Below are 22,897 nucleotides of genomic sequence, written 5' to 3'. Positions count from 1 at the left end.
TTTATTTAATTACAAATTTGTATACATGTTTCGGCTAACTTTTTAGCCATCTTTAGTACATACAGATGAATTCATGTGATTCCAAGTAAGCGATGAGATGCATAAGATTAAGCTATGATGCTCGCATGTTTTTCATTATTTTAGTATCCGCAATGTTTCCATGTGAGATAGTCAATCATCATTTCTTAGAAAAAATGCAATCAGTTCGCTAGCTGGATAGTGTAACAATGATTAAGTGTCTTCAATTGATTGATAAAATTTATTGTAATAAATTCTGAGTATATTCGTTAGAAATAATGATATTATCTCATCTTCATCAAACCATTGCCGATAAACGTCAATATAAATAATAGATAATTAAAAAAGCTGCGCAATAAATTATTGTTCGTATTAGAATATCGAAGTAAACTGCTGTCTCGTCTAATTTAAACATTATCTGTGAAACATTATCTTTTCGAAAGTCATTGCTGAGTGTCATGTTTCATAAACATTGTTTATGCATTTGAGAAAATTAAAGATTACCTTACCATACTACATACAATTTGGTGCATCTCCCTATTGATGCATCTCTACAAACATGGGGGCGGAGGACGTCACTAGAATCCGTCCGTTTTTTTCATCTAGGGTAACTCTGTCCCTATTAATGTGCCTTTTAGTCAATTTGCTTATTACTGAATTAATTATTAAGTATTGTTTTAATTTTATCAATCAATTGCTTGCAATCAATTTTCAACTACTTCTTTTTTTTATAATATTTCTTTAATCTAAAAACTTACTTTATAATATTACTTTATAATGGTTTTGACAAAAATAGAAAACATGTTTTTATCTCTATTAGTGAGTCCTCTAAGCGGCGATGGCCCTATTAATGTACCCCCAATTTGTGTGCCTATCACATTTGACTCATTTTAACATATAGTTACTAAAACAAGTAATAAATTTAAACTAATTGTTTATGTTAATATTACATAAATCATTATTTCAATTATATTTATATTTTCAATTATATTTTCAAAGTACACTCATAACACAACGTTCTCAGCTCCAATAAAGGACACATTAATAGAGTCAAGCTTAAAAACTTGCGATACGTATTACTGGATTCACATAAATTCATCATATTTTTCGAAAAATATTTAAACTTTAATACTCAAAAAATAAAATATCATCTTCGGTATCGTATGCATTAATAATTTAATTTAACGAAAAAAATATTTTTTCTTATTTATTTGTGCTAGTTTTCTTCATGACTCGAAATATAAAAACACACTAATAGAGACAGGCAGTAATTAGGACAGTTATCCTATTCAGAATAATTTTAAAAAATCTCTAAAAATTTATCAACATACTTTCAACTTTCTAGAATAAATATTGGTACTTTATTTTGGAAAATAATAAAATATAAGTATAATTTATAATTACCGAAAGATTCAAAGAAACTTGCATGAACAGGAATCGCTCAGTCACTAGTGACTCATATTAGTGGGGTAAGGGTTAAAATCGGTTCATATGTCTTGTTTAAGAATTCTGTGTCTGTTTTTAAGTTAATGCCATTAGTTTGTCGCTTTATGTGAATCATTTCCGACACTAATCTTTTATTATAATTTCATTCAATGTCTAAGATTTCAATATCGTTCCAATCAAATTCATGATTGTAATGTAACCTTTATGTTCAGTTATTACCAATTTTGTGGTAGGGCTTCTTTTGATATGATTTTTGTGTTCGACTATTTTAGTTTTTAACTAAATGTTTGTCTCACATAGGTTGCATTACAATCCTTGCATTTGATTTTGTAGACTGATTTTTCTTAGACAATTTTGGAACCGGATCTTTATGAGCTTTTACAATATTATTGAGTTTATTCATACTAAAGAAAGAAAATTCATATTTAGATCTTTGGTAATATATTTAAAAATTTGTTTGAATTATATTCATTGAATGGTATTATGAATCAAGAATTTTTTATTTCGTCTACATTATCAGTTTTTTTAATTTGTATTAATGTTTTTATTAATGAGACTTTTCATTCTTTCAGATATAGTGTCAAATGTGAATTTTAACAGTCATTATCTAAAAAAACTTTTATAATAAACTCAAAATTTTTCCTATGGAATTCTATGTCTGGTAAAAAGAAAGTTCTATCCACTAAGCCTATTATCATGCCCTTCTTTTGAGAAAGAGGGTGTTCTTTTGAGAAACATTGCGGATACTATTATAAAATAATGAAAAATATGCGGGTATTGTAGCCTAATCTTATGCATCTCATCGCTCATTTAATATTTGATTCATCTCTATGTACTGAAGATGGCTAAAAAGTTAGTCGGTACACATTTGTAATTAAATATGATAGAATATAATAAATATCGAAATAGATAGAATATAATAAATATCGAAATTTATCGCGCACGTAGTACAGCGCTATTTCCCAATAGCCATTTATTATAATTATATTTTTTACATCAGGGAATTTGGATTATCATTCATTAGAACAATTGTTAGTATTATTGCAATATTTTTATAATATTATATATATGTTGTACGAGTTGTACACATGTAAGTACCCTGATAGCAAAGCCTGCGGAAATAGATTTTAAGCAGGGCTTGCTACTAATTTTTGATTGCAGAAAGGCGACAAATTGCACCCAGAGTTTGTATTATCTATACCTATATATATATATATATATATATATATATATATATATATATTTGTATATTAGAAACCAACCAAACAAAGTTCTGCATAACTTGACAGCAGATTGAGAACAGAACCTGATTCGAGCAAATTCTGCTCGATTTCTGCTATCAATCTGCTGGTATAACCTGTTAGCAGGCTTTGTCAATAAATCTAAATACACAGATGACTATGGTATATTGTAGTCAAAACCTAATCGAGTTTGCTGCCAATTTGGCTCCAAATTGCTAACATTTTGCTATCAGGGTAATTAATATCGGAATATATCACAAAATATCAATTCAACAGTAAGATATTACGACGTGTGCCAGATGCCAAAACAAATTCATAATTATGTTCATTTGCCTTAGGTAGAGTAGAGTAGATGCTAGTTGCATAGGGGCAAGTTGGGCAAATGCGAATATTTAAATAATTAAAATATATATAGATACGTCCATGCTTGCATAAGGTAGCACAAAGACAGAGATTACTGCGTTTAATATAATAATTTATGTCCGGTTGTTAATAGTAAATATGTGCACTTTTTCGTTTTTGTCATCAAAAGTCAAATTATTAAATATTCTTTTTGGTCTACATGGTAATTAAAGCGATTAATGGCAATCAAATATTTTTTAGAGATAAGTTATTATCATATTTTTTAACTTTAAGTTGATATTTTATTTACTGTTTTTCAATTATAAAAAAATATTTTAGTCAACACCGATATGGGACTTATTGGGACAGTATTTCATAACTAACCTTATAAACTCAGCTGCTTAAATGAAACCTGTCTTTATCAATGCTTTTTATTCTATATGAACGATTAAACATATATTTTACGTTTAATTATTATTATAAAGAGTAAAGATATTATTGCAGTTTTTCTCTAATTTTGTTAACTAAAGCATTTAAAAAGAAAGATTACAAATTATTATACTTAAGATGAAAATAAAAATTTGATTAATATACATATCCTTTCATGTTTTTAATAATATATAACTTCATTAAATATGCCCGTAGGGGCATATTGATCGACTTTGCATCCTTATAATTAACGTAATTTTTTTTCTTATTTACGACATATATTAAGGATTTATTAGTATTTAATTATTGAGCCAAATAAACATGCAATGTTTTAAAGCATTTACCATTAGTCTATCATAATTGTGTGAAGATTTATAATAATTTAAAGAAAAAGTGTCACAACTAGCCCCGCCCTACACATTTTTGTAGTAATATTAATAGAGAAATTATTTTTTACTCAAAAAGAATTTAATATTTAATGTTGATAAAGTAAAGTTAGCTGAAACATTGTCAAATACTTATTTAACTCTAATACATTTATATAAAATTATCTCCCCACATACATTTCTTAATAACTGTAGTAAAATATTGAAAAAAATCAGAGTATAAAAATTGATATAGATCACATCAAAATACATGTGCGTATTATTAAAATTGCAATTGCATAGCATGCTGATGACAAGTTGCCTTCAAATTGTTGTCTTTAGAATTAGAATTCTATTGAGTTCAATGTGATAGATATAATGCTGTCTCACTTTGTTTCGAATTTATCGAAATTAGTCGTTCCCACGATTTTCGGGAACATATCAGCAAACTCGCCGCATTTGGCTATCTGGGAAGTTTAGTTCTTAATAGTATAATCTGCAAAATTTACCATATCAAATACTAATAGCAGAAAGACAGCAAAAATCAAGCATGATTTGATGTTATATTTTGACAGCGAAATCGCGACAAGACTACAGCACGACTTATTATATCGAATACTGATAGCAAAACTGCAGCAAAAACTGAGCACAGCCGTTATGACTACAAAAACGTGATATAGAAATTGCGTTATCAATTGCTGAGGAAGGTAAAAACGCAGCAGAAATGACGCATATTAAATAAAGATAATTTATCATACATTTAATTTTTATTAAATTAAATAAATACATTTTTATTAAAGAAGTACATTTAATCAAAGATTTTGCTAAATAGAAATTGTATTTTTAATTTTTTTGCATCTTGAAGTATTAACAAATGAACATTCTCCGTATTGAGAGAATTATTACTTGATTTTCAAAAAAATCAATTTAATATTCTGAATTCTCTATAGGAATTATGTTAGAAAATAAACTAAGAAATTAGGTAAATACTACATATTTTTAATATTTTTATTTTCATTAGCCGCGTCAGGGCTTGCGTATAATAGAACAAATATTAGGAACAAGAATAAATATTAAGATTTCAATCTATCAAATACCAATTACATTAGAATACACGGTTTCTGATAGATAGAAATCTTAATATTTATTTCTATTCCAAATATTTCCTCCATTGTGTGCAGAACCGTCTGCAGTCTTTATATTTGCTGTAATAGAGGTCTGTTCTTTTTAGCTAAAGTTCTTGCACGGTACATCTTTCTTCCTTTTCTCTCCACATTGGAAAGAAAAAGAGAAAAGATAAATCGTGCAAGAAGTTCAGCTAAGAAGAACAGGCTTAGAAATTTAAATACGAGATAAATATTGATAGATACGTCGCATAGCGATAACGGAAGAACTATGATCTGATATAACATTTCCATGCTGTGTTTCTGTTTTTGATGTTACTTTTTGAGATAACAGCACATGCTTGATTTTTGCCACGTTTTCGTCTTTATATCGTGCAAGCAGATAAATTCAATTTATGACGACATTTACCAGTATAACATGGTAATATTACGTGCTCTATTATGCTCGATTTTGGTTTCTGATAATAATGGGTCATGTAAAAAGTATCCGCCGTTTTTTGTCACTCGATGGTGTTGACCATCAACACCATCTAGTGACAAAAAACCGCGGATACTTTTTAGATGACCCAATATATTGTTTCAGCATGCAATGTTCAAAATATACTGTTTTTATGCCAAAAATTTCTTTTTTTAATTTTTGCAAAATTTTTTATAATATATTTTGATATTATAACTACTCGTTTTCTGTTACATTTCTATCGACACTAACTGAGATGCTCGGCTAGTGCTCGAGTTCTGTCAACATAATACGTGGCACACAAATAGTAATACATGATCTTGGCAGACTTGACTATCTGAGATAATATCGATTAAATTGATATGTTGTGATTTATTGTTCCAATATTAATTCATATGCGTATAAATATATTGCGTATAATGCAGGAATTATTTCTTAATAAAAATATCATTACATATTTGTATGACAATCTTGATGTTGTTAGGAGCTTTCGTAAAAGCTTCTTACTACTTATTACGTCATCATGCCTAAGCGCGCGAAATGTTGCTTTGTAATTAGTGAAACTTAATCGCTAGTAATTCAAAAACTATTATAGCCTCGAAATTTTCGTATTTGGTTTGTCTTAAAATGTTTCAGAGAAAATGTTACCAATCTTAAAAGAAAATGCGGCGCTTTTGAAATTGTACATACAATGAATTTTTGAAAAAATACTCTAATACAAAGATATTTGACTTGATAAGTGACTACTTCGAATGACTCGAAAATCCCTTCCCATTAAAAAAAAGTTTTATTGATATTAAAAAACTTAGGACATTTAAAGTTACTCAAGACTATCAAAGTATGTTGTCCTATTTATCCTACACTTTTGATAATAAGTGTCTTCTCCCTATCTCTAATCATTTTCAAAAAAAACGTGGTGAATTTTTTATCAGACTCACCCTGTATATATAAAAATATATATATATATGCCTGTCCTTTTTTTGTTGAACTTCTTGCATCGTTTATCTCTTTCTTTTTTCTCCAATATAAATAAAAAAACGAAAAAAATAAATAAATAAATCAAGAAGTTCAGCTTAAAAGAACTGATCTTATATATATGCATACATATGCTTACACATTATATTTACATCTTATATTTATTTTACATACTTATTTTACATACTTATAAAAGTTACAATAACCAATTTTACATACAAAAGTTAGAATAATAAATCTTTCACAGAGAGTTTAAAAATAGTAACTATTTCACACAAATATTCACCTTTTAAACGGTTTCTCTTTTCGGTGATGATATTTTCAACTCGTGAAAATAGTCATTCACTTGGAACGGAGAGATCGCAATTATACTTAAACATTTTGTAATGCTGTGTTTTGTAATTCAGAATGCATATTTATTAGCCAATATTTTAATGAATTGTCATCTATTTTCATTAATCAGCTGGAGCCATATGCCATATCAAAAGTTCAATATTGCTGCTGAAATGATGATACATTGTAATATCATTGGTTAGCATATCACTAGACAGTGCCAATAAGTATTGATATTTGAATATCGATGCTATATCGCCTACTGAGTATGTATGTACAGAGACACAAATGCCTTAATACCCCCAAAGTTGCACGCGTTTCGGAGAAGGCATGAGAAAGAATGAAAAGAAACAAAAAGGTATAATGAGACATTTATGTCTCCGTGTGTACATATGTATTGCGTGAGCCATGAATATGTGATGCTTATTTTTTTCTGATTTAATTAAACAAAACACTTATTTAGAATAAAATTTGATAAAAACAAACAGTTATAAATCTTTTCATTTCAGACTTAGAAGATAAAAATGAAGAAAATTAAAAAATACATTGTCTATATGAATCAAAGGATTTTATTATTCAAGGAAATCATTAAGAATTTGAAAATCTTGGAATCCAACATTTAACAATTTAATCGCTTCAAGAAGGAATGTGGAATCTAAAAATTCGAAGATTTAGGAATCCAAGAATTCTTCATCTCATCATTATCTTTTAATTTTAATAATTTTAATTTTATTAGAGATTAAGTATTTTCTTGTATTAGCATATTCTGTTATGAATTCTGAGAATCTTTAATAAATTTTTACCTTTAAATCTCATCAATCCCTTTTTTCATAATTATTTCTTAAAACGTTCTTAACTATATCCACCCTTAATAATTCATTTTCACAATTTATATTTTCTCCTGATTTCTCTACCCACTTCCTTTTCTCTCTAGTACTCCTTTCCCTTTTCCCTTTGTTGTTATTGTTACTACTCTAATAATAATACGGCCAACACTCATGTGAATTCTCTTACTTTTTTTATAGCCAGTTCGTTTTTTTATTTCATTAAAAGATTAAGACGGACGGTTAAATTTCAAGTATTCTTTTTTTATTTTTTATTCTGTTTGTTGGTGAGCCGATATTCGCTGCTGAAGGCACAAGGCTTTGCACTAGAACTCGGTCACCTAATCTAGCTCACTCATTTACGAACTAGTCTCATGTTCTTATAGGAATTTCTTTAAGCCTCGAGCAGAAGCATATATAACATCGTATCAATCGATATCTTGATATATTTAATAAAAATAATATAAATATTTGAAATTAAAGACTTATTTTGAAGAGTATTATACAAATCTGTCATTTAATAGATCAGGTTAATGTAATAATAAATAACAGCACATTTCATGATTGACTATTTTCTTAAAAGTGCAATCGCTCGAGAATTAATTCAATTCGACAAATTTCATCACTTTTAAACTACACATTACTGTTTTTCTAAATTATCAATCGCTACGCTCCCTCGTCCGATTGCTTTCAAATTTCCACCGATTTAGAACGAAAGATGATCGATTCATCTTAACCATATCATGCATCTCATTCGTCATTACTTAACTATCTTATAAAATTTAATCTTCGATCGTTTAACGGATAAAGGAAACCAATTTTAAATTATTTTATTTAATCGAAAATTGTAGTTGAAATAATAAATAATATGTTGGAATAATTCTGAAATTTTTAATTTTTTAGTCTTATATACTTTCAGATTTTTAATTTCTTTTGCACCATTATGTTCTTAATTTAATTTTCTTCAATAATATATAGAATAGGAAATAATTGTAAATGTATAACAGATGTGATATCTAGTGGATTTATACTGTGTTATTACTCACTATACAATTTTCGATTTAATAAACATTCAAAATTGATTTACTCTATTTACTTAAAATATATATTTTCATTCCTTAATAAAAAAAATATGCGTTTTCCCATATTTCTGTTTGAAAACAGTTCATTCAGAGATCTATACCATTTGCCCCCCCCCCCCCAAAAAAACATCAGTTATATTCATTATGAATATTATATTTCTTCGCACATCTTTGCAGGACGTCCCATACATTTCCTTTTTATTTACTAAAAATGCATTTTAATAAAAGTTTCTGCTATAACGAGATGTTAAAAAAATGAAGTCATATAGTATACAATTACATTTAGCAAATGTTCTATTTGTTTTTTGTATATTATTTATGAATTAATATTCCTTAAGAAAATAATACATTTCAAAAAAATTCCTGTTTCATAACATTTAAATAACATTTATATATATTCACACAGTGTATCTTAAAAAAATATGTCTTTTGCGAAAATAATATTCCTTTTTTTTCTAGGGACGTCCTGTACATCTTTATATAGTTTGTATTAATAAAGATATTAATACACAGTTTCAGACGCGTCATCTTGTTGACGTGTAGATCCTTTCCAATCTTTCTTTCTTTCTTATTTTCACTCAAGTCTCTCCTTCTCTCTCCCTCCCTTTCCCTCTCTCTTTTTCACACACACACACGCGCGCATACACACGCCTATTCCCTACTCTTTCTCTTTCTGTCTAGTATAAACAATGCACATGCTAGCAAGATATATTATGCTGTATGAGTGATATAGACTCTATGCTATTGTTATATATATCATATCTATTTTCTTTTCTTTTTCTTTTTCGCGTTTCATTTATGCGAAGCTGCTTAACAGTTATATACGTTAAGGACTTCATTCCTTTTAATTTTTTTTAAGATGAATATCTGGAAAAATGCTGTTATTGATAACTACAGATTTTAATCTTCGAATTTGTTGCTCTTCATCAGCAACATCGGCGATTGTTTAAATCATTTCTTCGCGATCAATCACGATTTTTTACAATTAGTCTCATCCTGCCAACATAACTTTCTATCTTTCCCCTTTCTTATATTAACCGTACTTGCTGCTATTCATTTTCTCATGAATGACAAATGTGACAACACACATTCTTCAAATATATCAATACCTTATTATATAATACATTACATTTACATATCGATTGTGTGTAAGGATGTATCCAGGTAGAGGAAATAGCGATAAAATGTAAATTGCAGGTAGCTTTCTTTATATACCTTCAACCTCTGTTCTCTATATATCACAGCCTGGGCCGCGCCACTGCCTTTTTCTTACAACGAAATATTTTTATTCCCATTCCTTTCCTTACTCTTATTTGGAACATGTGTATCTTTAATTTTCTGCGTGTATCTTTAATGTGCGAGGCCTTTCCTGTTCCGCGTTTTTGAACCAATCCCACACGGTTCACGTAAATTTAACGCAAGCGACATAATATTTGCGATTATATGAATAAAAAAAAATATTGATATGATTAAGTAAGTATAACTGTTTCAATTTAAATAATCATAATACATGAAAATTATGAAAGTACAGATTTAATAAATGGCTATCTACAAAAGATCTACAAAAATCGACAGTTTCATGAATCACAAAGATACATCATTATATTTTATGAATCATTAATAAAGTATAAAGCAGGTATGTCCAATTTTTAGCTCCGAAGCCTAAACTCTTCCCTCACTCTATTCTCTTACGAAAATGAAATGAAGAAAAAAAATGAAATGAAATGAAGAAGGTGAAGCGTGAGATAGATGCTGAAACGCTAGTAATGCTGGCGCACCAGAATATTTATCTCATTATCTTCGGTATTTTATTTTATTTGATTAATCGATTTCAAATCGGATCAAATGATTTGGATCAAACCTCTCTAATCACAAATATTTAATTATGTGAATCCTGATCAATACTTTGTTTTTAAATGTATTTTATCATTTATCATTTCCACACATTTATAACTTTCCTTTTTTGCAGTATCATATATACATAAATCTACAAAGAATCTTTATAAAGAATACAATAACTTTCTTTGCGTCACACATAAGTCTCACGCGAATAATGTGGGACTGGTTTACATATGCTTGCCTTACAAGCCATATAATAAAGGATCGATCAATCTAAGGTGACTAAAGATGGTCAATCAAAAAAGAACAAAATAAATCTAAAATAGCACTAATACAATATGTTGACTTGCGATGTTGAGGCAGTGGCATAATGGTGCACTAGTATAAGAATTACGCAGGCCGTTTTCCACGTCCATGCGTCCATCGACGTCGTTGTTGCTATTGCTGCTACTGCGACGTCAAAAGATTTATTCAGCCGACTGGCGCTATCGCCATTAATCGGCGACAGGGAAACTAGGGCACCACGTCCCAGATTTCGGCGAGGAAAAGTGGCAGCTTCTTGTTCTTAAATTTCAGGTTCAAGCACATTTCACTGTTTTGATTACCAAGGGTTCTGAGTTCGGTTAGAACTGATAGAAGTTTAGCGAAGATCGTACCAGACTTCGGTCGACGACGATTATCCACGTATGCTTTCAGAGTCTTCAAGTAGATTTCTTGAAGTTTCTCCACTTTTCTGCTTTCCAACAAATTGGGTCTTTCTGCAAAACAATAATCATTATTACATACAGCACAGAATTTTCCATTGCAACAATGTTATGTCATTGCAATATAATTTAACAGAGATGTATTATATCTAGAGTCCGACCGCCACATTTTGTCCTTCGGTCAAAATCGAAAATGAATATTCGGTTGTCATTCAATTTCGGCCGAAACCGAAACTTAGATAAGTCTTACAAAGAGAGAGAGAGAGAGAGAGAGAGAGAGAGAGAGAGAGAGAGAGAGAGAGAAGCTAACGGAGTCACATGTTTTGGCTAGAGTTGAAATCCTTTTTGGATTAATTTCATAGAGATTTACAAATGCAGAAATCATGACAAATTTATATACTCTTTAAAAAACAAGATTTTATTAAAATATCTAACTATAATAATATAATAATATTGCATCCTCAACTTTTAAAGAAATCAAATCACAGTTATTATTAGAATCATATCAAAGTTTGTACTCAAATTATCTTAAGCTATTCAACGAGTTAATAATTAAAATCAAATAGTTGTATTTATAGTTATTTTTTTAACGCTCACTGAGCGTTGCAATTTGTATAGTTTCGATTTACTCATCGAAATTTCCTCTTAATTTCGGCCGAAACCGAAATCAAATCGAAAATTTTATTTTTGATCGAAATTGACCGAAACTGGAATTTCGGTCGGACTCTAATTGTATCTATTATATTTATTCGCCATATTAATATAATATTAAATAAATACAAAAGAAGAGACGGCTAAATTGGATGTTTAATACTATACATAATATAAGTAAACACAGAAATTATAAAATCATAACAGATGTTTCTCAACTTCCATCGGGTCATTCTCAATGTTCAAATAGAGTTAAAATTTAATGAATGCAAAACATTATTAAAACGACAATTAAAAATTATTGAATAAAAATCCTAATAGTACAAATTACTTTCTTACATATTGATGTCGCTGACAATTTTTTGTGAAAAGTAGAATAGATGAACAATCGGTAATTCGTGAATAGGTTGGATAATCGTAAAAAAAATGAAACAATCGTTGATCTTATTCGCGGAATAGCTTATCGGAAAATTTCGGGAATAAGATCAGGTTCGTATCAGGAAGAAGAAACGATTATTAAACGCTTATAAAAGAATGAGTTTTAAAATGTTAATAGAGATTCCGGGGAAAAAAGTTTATATACATATAATTATACAAGGTATTTGGAAATTAGTGATAAGTCTTTCGCATAGGGGCAGAATAGACTAAGAAGAAAAGTCCTCTATCATTGTACAATTGTCGCAATGGTTATCGAGTTATTAACTTATGAAAATATTTGCCCAGCCCATCTCGTTAACCATTGCTACAACTAATTTCCAAATACCCTGTATATTTATATATAATTATATAAAATCACATATAATTATATATAACCATATATGGGATCATATGACATTTTTATCATATATGAATCATATATATGGCATATTTTTTCTATTATATGAATCATATATAATTATGATTTATGTAGCTTAAATTCATATTCCTTTATAAAATTTTTTTGCAGAACTGATGCCTTATTTAATTAATACATTGTACAGAGTGATTTTAACATATTTCGTCATCCATCATGAGCAGGTAGAGTGAATCGAACTGAGTCGAAAAGTCCTATACCATTTTACAATTTTCGCAATAGTTAACAAGATATTAATTATTAAAAATTGTTAAATATTGATCTTGAATAATTTTTTACTATATATATATATATATATATATATATATATATATATATATATGTATATACAGGATTGGTAACGTTACTTCATAGAAATAACTCGTTACTGTTACCATTCTTTTTCCTAAAGAGTAATTCGTTACCGTTACTATCACTCAAAATGTAACAAGTCGTTACTTTTTCATAATTTTTTTTCTTGACACTAATAGAATATTATAGCATTTTTCATTGGCAGAATTCAGTGCATGTTAAAGTTTTTATATACTATTCTAATCTGAACGTTAAAATGAGATATCTCAATTAATAAAATGCTCAAAATATATTTTATCAAATAGCATAATAAAATGTATTGGGGATTTCGCGGTTTAACTCGTTTTTATATTTTTATTAAACATATATCTTTACGTCGATTTGTGTACAACGGCTTTAAAGTGCATTACGAGTGCACACTAGTTATGCCAAATAAAAAATACTATTATATGAAGATTTTAACGGTAAATATTCTGAAATCAGAATATTATCTTTTAGTAGAGAAATAAAACTGATAAATTGATAAATGTACACACACACACACACGCGCGCGCGCGCGCGCGCACACACACAAAAGGTGTAAATCCGATTGGGCAACCTCCACACGGTACATCTTCACTAATGCCGATGGTACTTTTAATCTTCATAACTAAGATTTACTTAATCAAAAGATACTTTATTATAGGGTTTTGGAAAGCTCTTGACGACTATTAGATTCTAGAATAAAAAGTAGGCTGTTTCATTTTAAAAAATTTATGTGACCTTGATTTGACCTTGGCAAAGCCACTCAAGGTCAAACTGACATGATCAATAAATAGATCTTTTTAAATCCCACAACTTTGGTCTGAACATATTTTTTGGATCTTATCCTGCGGAGATAAAAAGGGAGGACGGGTGATCTGAGATACTCTGTGTATATATTGAAAATTTTATATACTCATGCATACAGCACATAATTTCAAGAAATATATTCTAAAAGACTTCCATATATATTTTAAAAACGTTCTAAGATATCCCTTGAATATATGATTTTAGTTATGCGTATATTAAAAATCAAAACTGAACAACAGAGTTCTCTATTATATGTTAAGGTATAACAGAGAACTTCCCCCGATAAAAAATTTGTCATGTATGAATATGTACATAAACACGAATAAACATGTAATAATTATATATGAAATATATTATGTATACATGTTCATATATCCTTTTTTCTTTTATAAAATTATTTGTTAGTGTAATAGAAATAATAATAGTAATGTGAAAACATAAAAAATAATTAAAGGGATCATTTTCGCATTATTTGTTTTAGAAAAAACAATGGAAAAATGTGTACACAAATTGCTCATACATAATTATGTATAATTTTATATATAATTATACATAAATAATTTTTTTACATTGCTTCAAACTTGATTTTTTTTAAAACAAGTTTTAAGTAGTGCGAAAATTATATTTTTAATTATTTTTAATATTTTCACATTATTATTATTATTTCTATTACACTAAAAATAATTTTACAAAAGAAATAATTTTACATAAAAAATAATTTTACAAAAAAAATATGTATGAAGATCTATGGACATATTTCATATACATATTTATAAATATTTATGCATGTTATATATATTTATACATATTTATACATATTCATGCATGAACAATTTTTTGTCGCTTGTTCAGTTTGACTTAATGCACGCTACGATCATATATTTACCATATAATATATAAATATGATTTATGGTTATATATAAATTAGTCTTTGCAAGCGAGTATCTGCCGGTAGGTATCAAAACACTTATGTACATTATGTTCAGGAACATAAAATTTTTCTACTATATTGCAAAAAAGTCATATAAAATGTAGTTATTAATTAAAAAACATTGGCGAATGATCGCTTCCGAGTGCAGTGCAAAATGTAATACCGCTTGGAGAGAGATCATTGATTGTCAATATTTTTTAATTAATAATACTAAAGAACATAGTCTAAAAATGATTTTTTTGCCTATTAATACGATAATGCAAAACATAGTGAATCTTATATAGATTTCGACCTACTGAATAAGATGGTGTTATTAATTTATAAAAATAAAAATCAATTTTACATCATAAATAAAGTGATCGTCAAAAAAAGCTGGAATAGTCACTTAAGTCCAGCTTTTTTATGGTCACTTTATTTATAATGTAAAATTGATTTTGATTTTTTATGAATATAAAAACAAATTAATAGTAAATTAAATTGATAGATAAAACAAACATTCTTAATACTTTCTACTTTCATAAAAAAAACACATTTTTCCTAATTTTGGACTTATATCACTTGTCAACTAAGGAGCTCAAATAATTCACTCATATCGACGTTATGCATATTACCGAGAGGATGAAAAATAGGATTTTAACTCGAAAAATGTCCCCCGAATTTTCAATGAAAGCTAATATACGTAATACCATTATGTGTTCAACAGGTCGAAATCTGTAAGATTCACTATTTTGTACTTTTGTATTAATAGGCAAAAAAATGGTCTTTTTTTAAGACTATATTCTTTTATATGATTTTTTTTTTGCAAAATAGTATTTTGTGTTCAGCTTCACTTAATTATATACACAACGTTTTGACATCTATTGGGGAAGAAAGTTTATATGCAATATAAACAATCCTCTGCTTTGCATCATCACGTGAAAAAAAAGCAGAGCTTTCATTGGATATGACTCATCGCTCATTGCCCATCGCGTCCAGTGTGTAGTAGGCATAAGCGATAACAGCGACATATGGGAGCTGCTCGTACTAAACTATGGATGAATTTCGGATGTTCCGAATTGCGTAAAGTGTACATAGACATAATATCTCTAGACTACGCATTCGAGAAGTAGGGGGTCCTCATTTAGAAAAGACGCACTCACTTGGCGTCCTCTTTCGTTTCGCGCATGCGTGTAAAGTATATCTGTTATGATATCCATACAACTTGCATAGCCACATAAACGTATGCATAAAGAATTATTATTATTATAATTGTATGTGAATATATCCTAAGAGAAAGGATCGAAAGCACGAAGAAACTCGGCGGGCTAAGTCCGGCGTGTGCAAACTCCCTTCTTAGAAAGAAGGGAAACAATTTCAGCACTAGCTATGACCCGAAATAGGTCGAACTAAAAGCGGTCACGTGATGAAAAATGGGGATATGCCACACATATGCGCTATATGCTTGTCTCATACACATGTACAATGCAACCGAATAAAATCACTTTATGATGCTTCGCTGTTTTGTCTTTTCCTTTGTATTTAGCATTTGGACTATGGCAGAAAACAAGATGTAATGAGACGTAACGAGACGTAATCGTGACGTAGGGTAAGACAGAAAAATGTACAAATCTCAGTTGTGACTGATCGGTCTTTTTCGGTCTCCGAAGCACTTTTTTGATCAATCACGACTGCAACTTCTACATTTTTTTCTGTCCTACCGCTCAATCGACAGCAAACACGAAAAATCAAAGTTATGCGCATGCACAACACTGGCCTAGTTTCTACCGAGGATCAGAATGTAAGAACCAACCAACTACAGTCGAGCATTCCCCTGTCGTTCGATTGTAACAGGATAATACTCGACTATAGTTGATTTCCTCGGTGGAAACTAGGTCAATGTCTTTCGACTGATTATAGACTAGGTCGAAGAGACGCACGCAAAAAAAGTACGTAATAATATCAGCTAAATATCAGTTATTGGTTCAGACTTTACTATTATTGCTAAAAGTTGGCTATTGAAGATAAAATACATTTGCTGCCGACATTCAACTTTATTAGTTAAAATTAAAAGCGTACTTAATAGTAGCTAAGTAAGTGATAGCTATTCCTCGCTACTTATGCCGCGTAACTGAACATTCCAATTCACAATTGTCTCTGGGACGCTGTCGATTGTCTGCGCTGCCTGTGCATAATATCGTTTTGGCGACATTGTGTGGCGTGCTCATTGTATCTACCGTCTATTTGCGATTTCGATTTATTCTAGTACAATCAGTTGTAATATAACACGTGTATTATATTGCAATTATATTGTTAATACAAAATTACAATTAACATGTACGTTATATGCAACTTTGATTTATTGAGTCTGTATCAATTTATTTCATTATGGATTCTTATAAATACAATATAATATTCTTTTATACTAATATAATATACATAATATAATAAGCCTTTTTATGTATGCCTTCTTATATTTTTATTATAATATATAACATAAATTGATAATATGTTTTGTTATTTTTTTTTATTTTTTTATCCAGATTTGACACATGTTTGATTTAACGAGATGAAACAAATAAATGGAATTGGATTGGACTGCTTATATATGTATGCACAAAATCCCTCTTGTCTTTGTCTTATTAAATAAGCATGCTTTATTCTATAATGTAGAGCTGGTAATTATTTTATCTGGTAGTGTGACCTGAAGTCGCCGCAAACTCGTCAAGCAATCGACTCAAGGGCCTTTGTGTCAAAATGGCAGGAGCTCTTCATGATCGGAAAGGGGTAAGAGTTTTCTGGCCCGTCAAGAAGACTGAAGTCATGCTGACGGGGTTTGACGACTCCGTCTCCTAAAGGGACGTGACCAAGGCGATAGTCGCCGCGGAAGCTGTTCCCCCGGCAATGTAAAGGTGGGTCCCCATAACCTGAATGGCGTAGGTCCAGTGTCCTGTATCCGCTGCGAAAAAGCTAGCAGATGCGGACAAGATAAGAGTGGGATGGGCTCTCCTGAATCATCCCCTCATGGCCCGCCCCTACAGTGTTTCAAATGTCTGGGACTGAGGGTCGGATGTAGCAGCCAAGTCGACAGGATTGGTTGCTGCTACTAATGTGGATGACAGGGGCATACAACAAGAGATTGCAGGACTCCTGCCAACTGCCCGGCCTGTGCCGCCGGAATAAGCCGACCGCACAAAAATCGGCATAAGTGCCGGTTGTACAGTCGGCGGAATCGGTGGCAAAAGGAGAAAAGGAAGAGCCTTCCCAGGGGCTCGGAGGAGCAGCGGGCCCTAAAGGAGGTTCGGCAGATGCAGTTGGGATTGGGAGGGGAACATCACTACAACCCTCCCCCTTCCCATAAAGTCCGGAGCAACAGCTGCGCCTGCGGAGATTGTGCCCAGTGAGGGCGTGGAGATGGAGGTGTGCTTAAAGGAGGTTGGTGCGTAACATTCACGGCGGCGTGTCTCTTCCAGGCGAATCTGAATCAGCGCAGGACCTCCTCCTCCGTGCGCTGGACGAAAGTGATTCAAGCTTGGGTGTAATGATCGACTCTTAGAACGTCCTCGCCAATAGGTAGTTGGGGGATTCGACGGGGTCTGTTGTCTGGAGATCGACTAAGGATTTCCCGCCACCTCATGTGGAGAATTATGATCTTTTATATAATGGTGGAATGAGGGGCCCTTGATATCTTGGTTTGTTATCTCTGACCGCAGCTGCCGCTCTGGAAGTTTGAAATAAAGTTTTGAAGTTAGGCGCGATCGTGAGAAGGCGTTCTCTCCGCCCGGTCCTAATAGCGGGACTTAAACGCCTACTCCATGGAGTGAATGCGGGGGAGGTTCCACCGCACATGATGGACAAGGATCGTGCGGCGATCTTTGTCTGGTTAACAGGGGAGAAATAAACAAAGTATCTTTGCCGGGGAGAGTCTATCGTGGACTTGATCTGAGTATCGTTCTCTGCCGCCGACATGGTGTTCAATTGAAAGGTCAACTTCGATCTCCTGGCCGACCAGTCGGACCACGTGGGCATTTTCATGATGGTTTGAGCGACTGTCGGCTCAAAGATCGAAGAGCGCCAAAAAAGACTGGGATGTCAGACATCCCAGGGCACTCAAAAGTTCAACCTGGATGTCGTCCAAACAACGGGCAATGGCCCTTACCTGAGAAATGTACAGCCCAGGTGAGGGCGCCGAGAAGAAGGTGGAAAGACTCCGGAAAATGATGTTCCGGTTATCTGACGCCTCGATGCCCCGGAGTCGTAGAGCGTCATCACGGTTTTAAACGGTCTTATTTTCAATCTTATTATTCCTTGAGATAATTTGTTGCTTCTTTTATGTGTAATAGATATACATACGCATGTATTTTTGAATGTGAGAACTCTGTATGGATATGTGCATGTGTGCGTGTACAATTATGTATGAGGTTTTATAAGTATATTTATGAACGTTATGTACACATTCACACACGCTCACATGCCCACACGTATATATATATATATATACATAATATATTACCTATAAAACTCAACTTTTAGTGTTATTCAGAATCTAAGATGTAAACGTATCAAATGTTAAATCCATTTGCAATATTTATTTTAATCAATTTCCTTGTCCTCTCATTCTCCTTATTCTTGTTCTTGTCTTATATGTGACTAGTTACTTGCATGCGTCCAGATAGCAAAATACTAATAGTATACGCCAGTAGTACGTTAGCAAACTTGATATTATAGCAAAAATCAAACTGCTGCTTCATTAAGCTTAGTTACAGCATAATCTGCCAACACAGAACGATAGGAGAAATGTAATAAAAATTGAGCATTCTTTGCTACAAATATAGTGACAGCAAATATCGGACAAAGTTTGACATATCAAATATCACTAATAGCAGGAAGATAGCAGAAATCAAGCATAATCTGATGTCAAATTGTGACAGCGAAATTGCGGCAAGACTATAGCACGACTTATATCAAATATTGACAGAATAAGACTTTGTTAAATGGAAATCGTACTTTTCATTTTTTTGCATCTTAAGTTAATAAATGAACAATTCTTCACTTTGAAAGCTCAATCATTGGGTTTAAAAAAAATCAGTTTAATATCCGGAATTCTCTATAGGAATTGTGTTATAAATAAAACCAGTAGGAAAATACTACACTTTTATTTTCACTAACCGCATTATGTAGTCTTTATATTTGCGTGTGATAGAAATTTAAATACAAGATAATAGATACGTTGCCTAGCGGTAAACGAAAGAACTATGGTCTTGGTAAAATAAAGCAGATGCGACATGTAAAAAATACTCAGAGTGGAAAGAACTAAATCTGAGGGTTGCGCAATCTGAATTAAGTGAAGTATAATCAAGTCGAGAAAAATAAAAATCTAATTAGATGAATAACTTCATGTAGTAAAATGTACCCAAAAACTTAAAATCAAAGTATATGATTGACTGATCTGAAATATGATAAAGTGTATTAACATTAGATATTCATTCAACTACCACAAGGATGATTTAACTGCGTAATAATAATAAATCTGCATCTACTGGAGATCAAATCAATCATAGAGAAAAGTACATTGAACTAATTATTTACGTAATTCAATGATGGAGCGATACAGTCATAAGCATATTTACAAAATTAACTAAATCATTATTGGTAGTCAATGAACATGAATGTAACGTAAAAATAACAGGCTTAAAAGTAATAGGAACTCGATAAATTATTAACGATACTTCACTTTGATTTAAAGTGGAGGAGATTTTATGGAGGTATCAACAGATGGCGCGTGTACTTGTAAGAAAAATTCAACGTCTACCTATAACGTATAAAGCAAGAATAGTTAAATGGTTTTTTCATACACATTTTTGTCACATCATGGCGACAAATGTTTTTTTCAAGGCGGTACCTAATCAATCGATCTATATGGTAGAAAGTTTTAATGATTAATTAAATCATTTTACAAAGTAAACGAAATCGAATAAATTTAATGAATTATCATATTAGATGAATTATTAAATCTACTTCATTCGAAGATAAAGTAGAGATTATCTCAAAATTGTTACTATCAACAATATTGAGTTCTTGTTACTTTGTAGAATAGTCAAAAGTCAAAAGTCCAGTCAAAAGTCAATCTATTCTACTGCAGATTTATTTCATCGTGCTCATAAAATTATTTTAATTGATGATACAATTATGTTTACTATGTACCAATACTAATTTAATCAATTTATAAATATTTTATAGAAATAAATTCAATGTTTAGTTAATACAAGAAAGATATTAAAGGAAGTTAAAATGTTTTTTGACGTAATCCGACAATTAGCTCGCCATATTTAACTCTGAGATTGAGTTGATTTACCTCAATTCAAGTTGAATTTCTAAATCTTTTTTTATAGTATCCATATGCCGCGTTTTGGGCAATTACATCGTGACAGGTTGTGCTCGATAAATCGAGCAGATTGTGCTCGATTTTTGCTGCATTTTTGCTGTCAATATTTAATAAGTCTATAAGTATCGTGCGCTAATTAATTGCGTCACTAGAACTGTTGATATAATAAGTCGTGATGATATCATGTCAAACCTAGCTTTGGTTTATTTTCTGTTTATATTATACCAAAATATAATGTTTGAATTTTATTCCATTTATGCTGAATTATTTTGTTCAGTTTTTGTAGTATTTTTTAAATATGTTATGACGCAGTATTTGAAGAATATTTGCTGTATTTTTATTAATGCTAGTTGAAATGACAGATGGTGCTAAATTCACTTCCCGATTTTTTCCACATAATATGTAGCATAAATTTGCAGTACTTTTGGCACGTTTGGTTCTGGGCGTATATCTACATGCGTGTGACTACCTATTACAAATAAAAGAAAGCATCAAATTACTTTAAGGAGATATGATGGCATTCAAATTCTGTGACTTCAAAGTGTTATATCTTTTTATTTGTTGATTTTATATGAATATGATAATGGAGGCATTTGTTCAGAATCAAACAAGATGTATAACATATCTCAAAATGGACTAATTTGATCGAGATCATTTTTCCATGTGAAACGTGCGGAGTCTTTTTCGCTGAGAGAAAAATCGTTTCAGAATACGGTCAGGAATATGACTCTTTAAGAACAAAAGGTTATTTTGAATCACTCTGTACATATTCGGAGCTCGGAGATTTCGACGTTCATACAACTGCGTATCGTTGCCGATTGAACAGCTGTTAAGTCATGCCACTTGGTGGAGGACAAACCTTAAGGTCTCATCCCCTAAATACTGAATGTCTGTTTTCCATAATAGAGAGAGAATGCCCAAGGACAAAGATATATACAGAAGGCGGAGGACAAACCTCGTATACGTACATATATATATATATATATATATATATATATATATATATATAGTTTAAACAAATATAAAGATGTCATTTTTGCCTATAATTTTTGCCATAAATTCGTAATAAAATTAATTAAAATCACAGAACTAAAGCTATACTTATCGAATATTCCCAACAAACGAGAATGAATTAAAATGAATTGAAATTTTTTTGTGTCCAAATGCATATTTTAAAAAAATAGCGAATACTTGTTTTTGGATTTAATTGGATTCTATTGTCCGTTTTGCGCTGTCAACTTTTACTCAGATAGTCATAAAGATATTTTTTAGACATGCATATATTCTGGATTTACAATACGAAATGATTCATAGAATAAATATTTAAACTAAAAATCACATTTATGGGTACCTAATGTATATTTGACGCAAAACATTATTATATTTTTCATACATACCTGAAAAGATGACAATAGCTGTGAGCAAAGCATATTCGGCATTATTAACTCTCATAGCATACATTTGTCGACAGAATCGCAAAAGATCTTCAATGGTGTCTCCCATTCCGGCAACATTATAACTGTCACGTGTATACGATTGATTATTAGCAAAAATGATGCTATCGGTTGTCACATCATACTTTCTTGCCATCCGTAGCATCATCACCTCACTAGAACATGCTTTCAACAGAGTGATTTGATCTTCACGTAACAACTCGTTAAAGCCAGGTAATCTCTTTGAGAACTCGACGATCAATTGAACAGTCAAAATCGTGATTTCAGTAATATGCCTGAAACTGTAATCACTCGGATCTTCGCCTTCCATTGGTTGATTCTGAAAAACAAAATATTTCATATCAAA

General features: G+C 31.0%; 2 protein-coding genes across 10 annotated transcripts in view; both read right to left on the bottom strand.

The window, feature by feature from the left end:
* Nucleotides 1–22,897, bottom strand: part of Pfas (phosphoribosylformylglycinamidine synthase) — a 241,992-nt gene that overhangs the window by 70,524 nt on the left and 148,571 nt on the right. The gene's annotated exons all lie outside the window — the stretch shown is intronic.
* Nucleotides 5,587–22,897, bottom strand: part of Ecr (ecdysone receptor) — a 233,759-nt gene continuing 216,448 nt past the window's right edge. For all 9 annotated transcript variants that reach the window (XM_087416372.1, XM_011070950.2, XM_087416373.1 and 6 more), the window contains exons 5-6: nucleotides 22,495–22,870; nucleotides 5,587–11,233 (exon numbers count right to left, since the gene is read on the bottom strand). In XM_087416372.1, the coding sequence (XP_087272498.1) occupies nucleotides 10,989–11,233; nucleotides 22,495–22,870 (621 nt within the window). In that variant the 3' untranslated portion in view covers nucleotides 5,587–10,988. The remainder of the gene's footprint in view (nucleotides 11,234–22,494; nucleotides 22,871–22,897) is intronic.

The sequence above is a fragment of the Acromyrmex echinatior genome, unplaced genomic scaffold (genome assembly GCF_024713525.1).
Source record: "Acromyrmex echinatior isolate Ae372 unplaced genomic scaffold, ASM2471352v2 Scaffold21, whole genome shotgun sequence".
Lineage (NCBI taxonomy): Eukaryota > Metazoa > Arthropoda > Insecta > Hymenoptera > Formicidae > Acromyrmex > Acromyrmex echinatior.
This window is presented reverse-complemented; position numbering and strand designations above follow the sequence as displayed.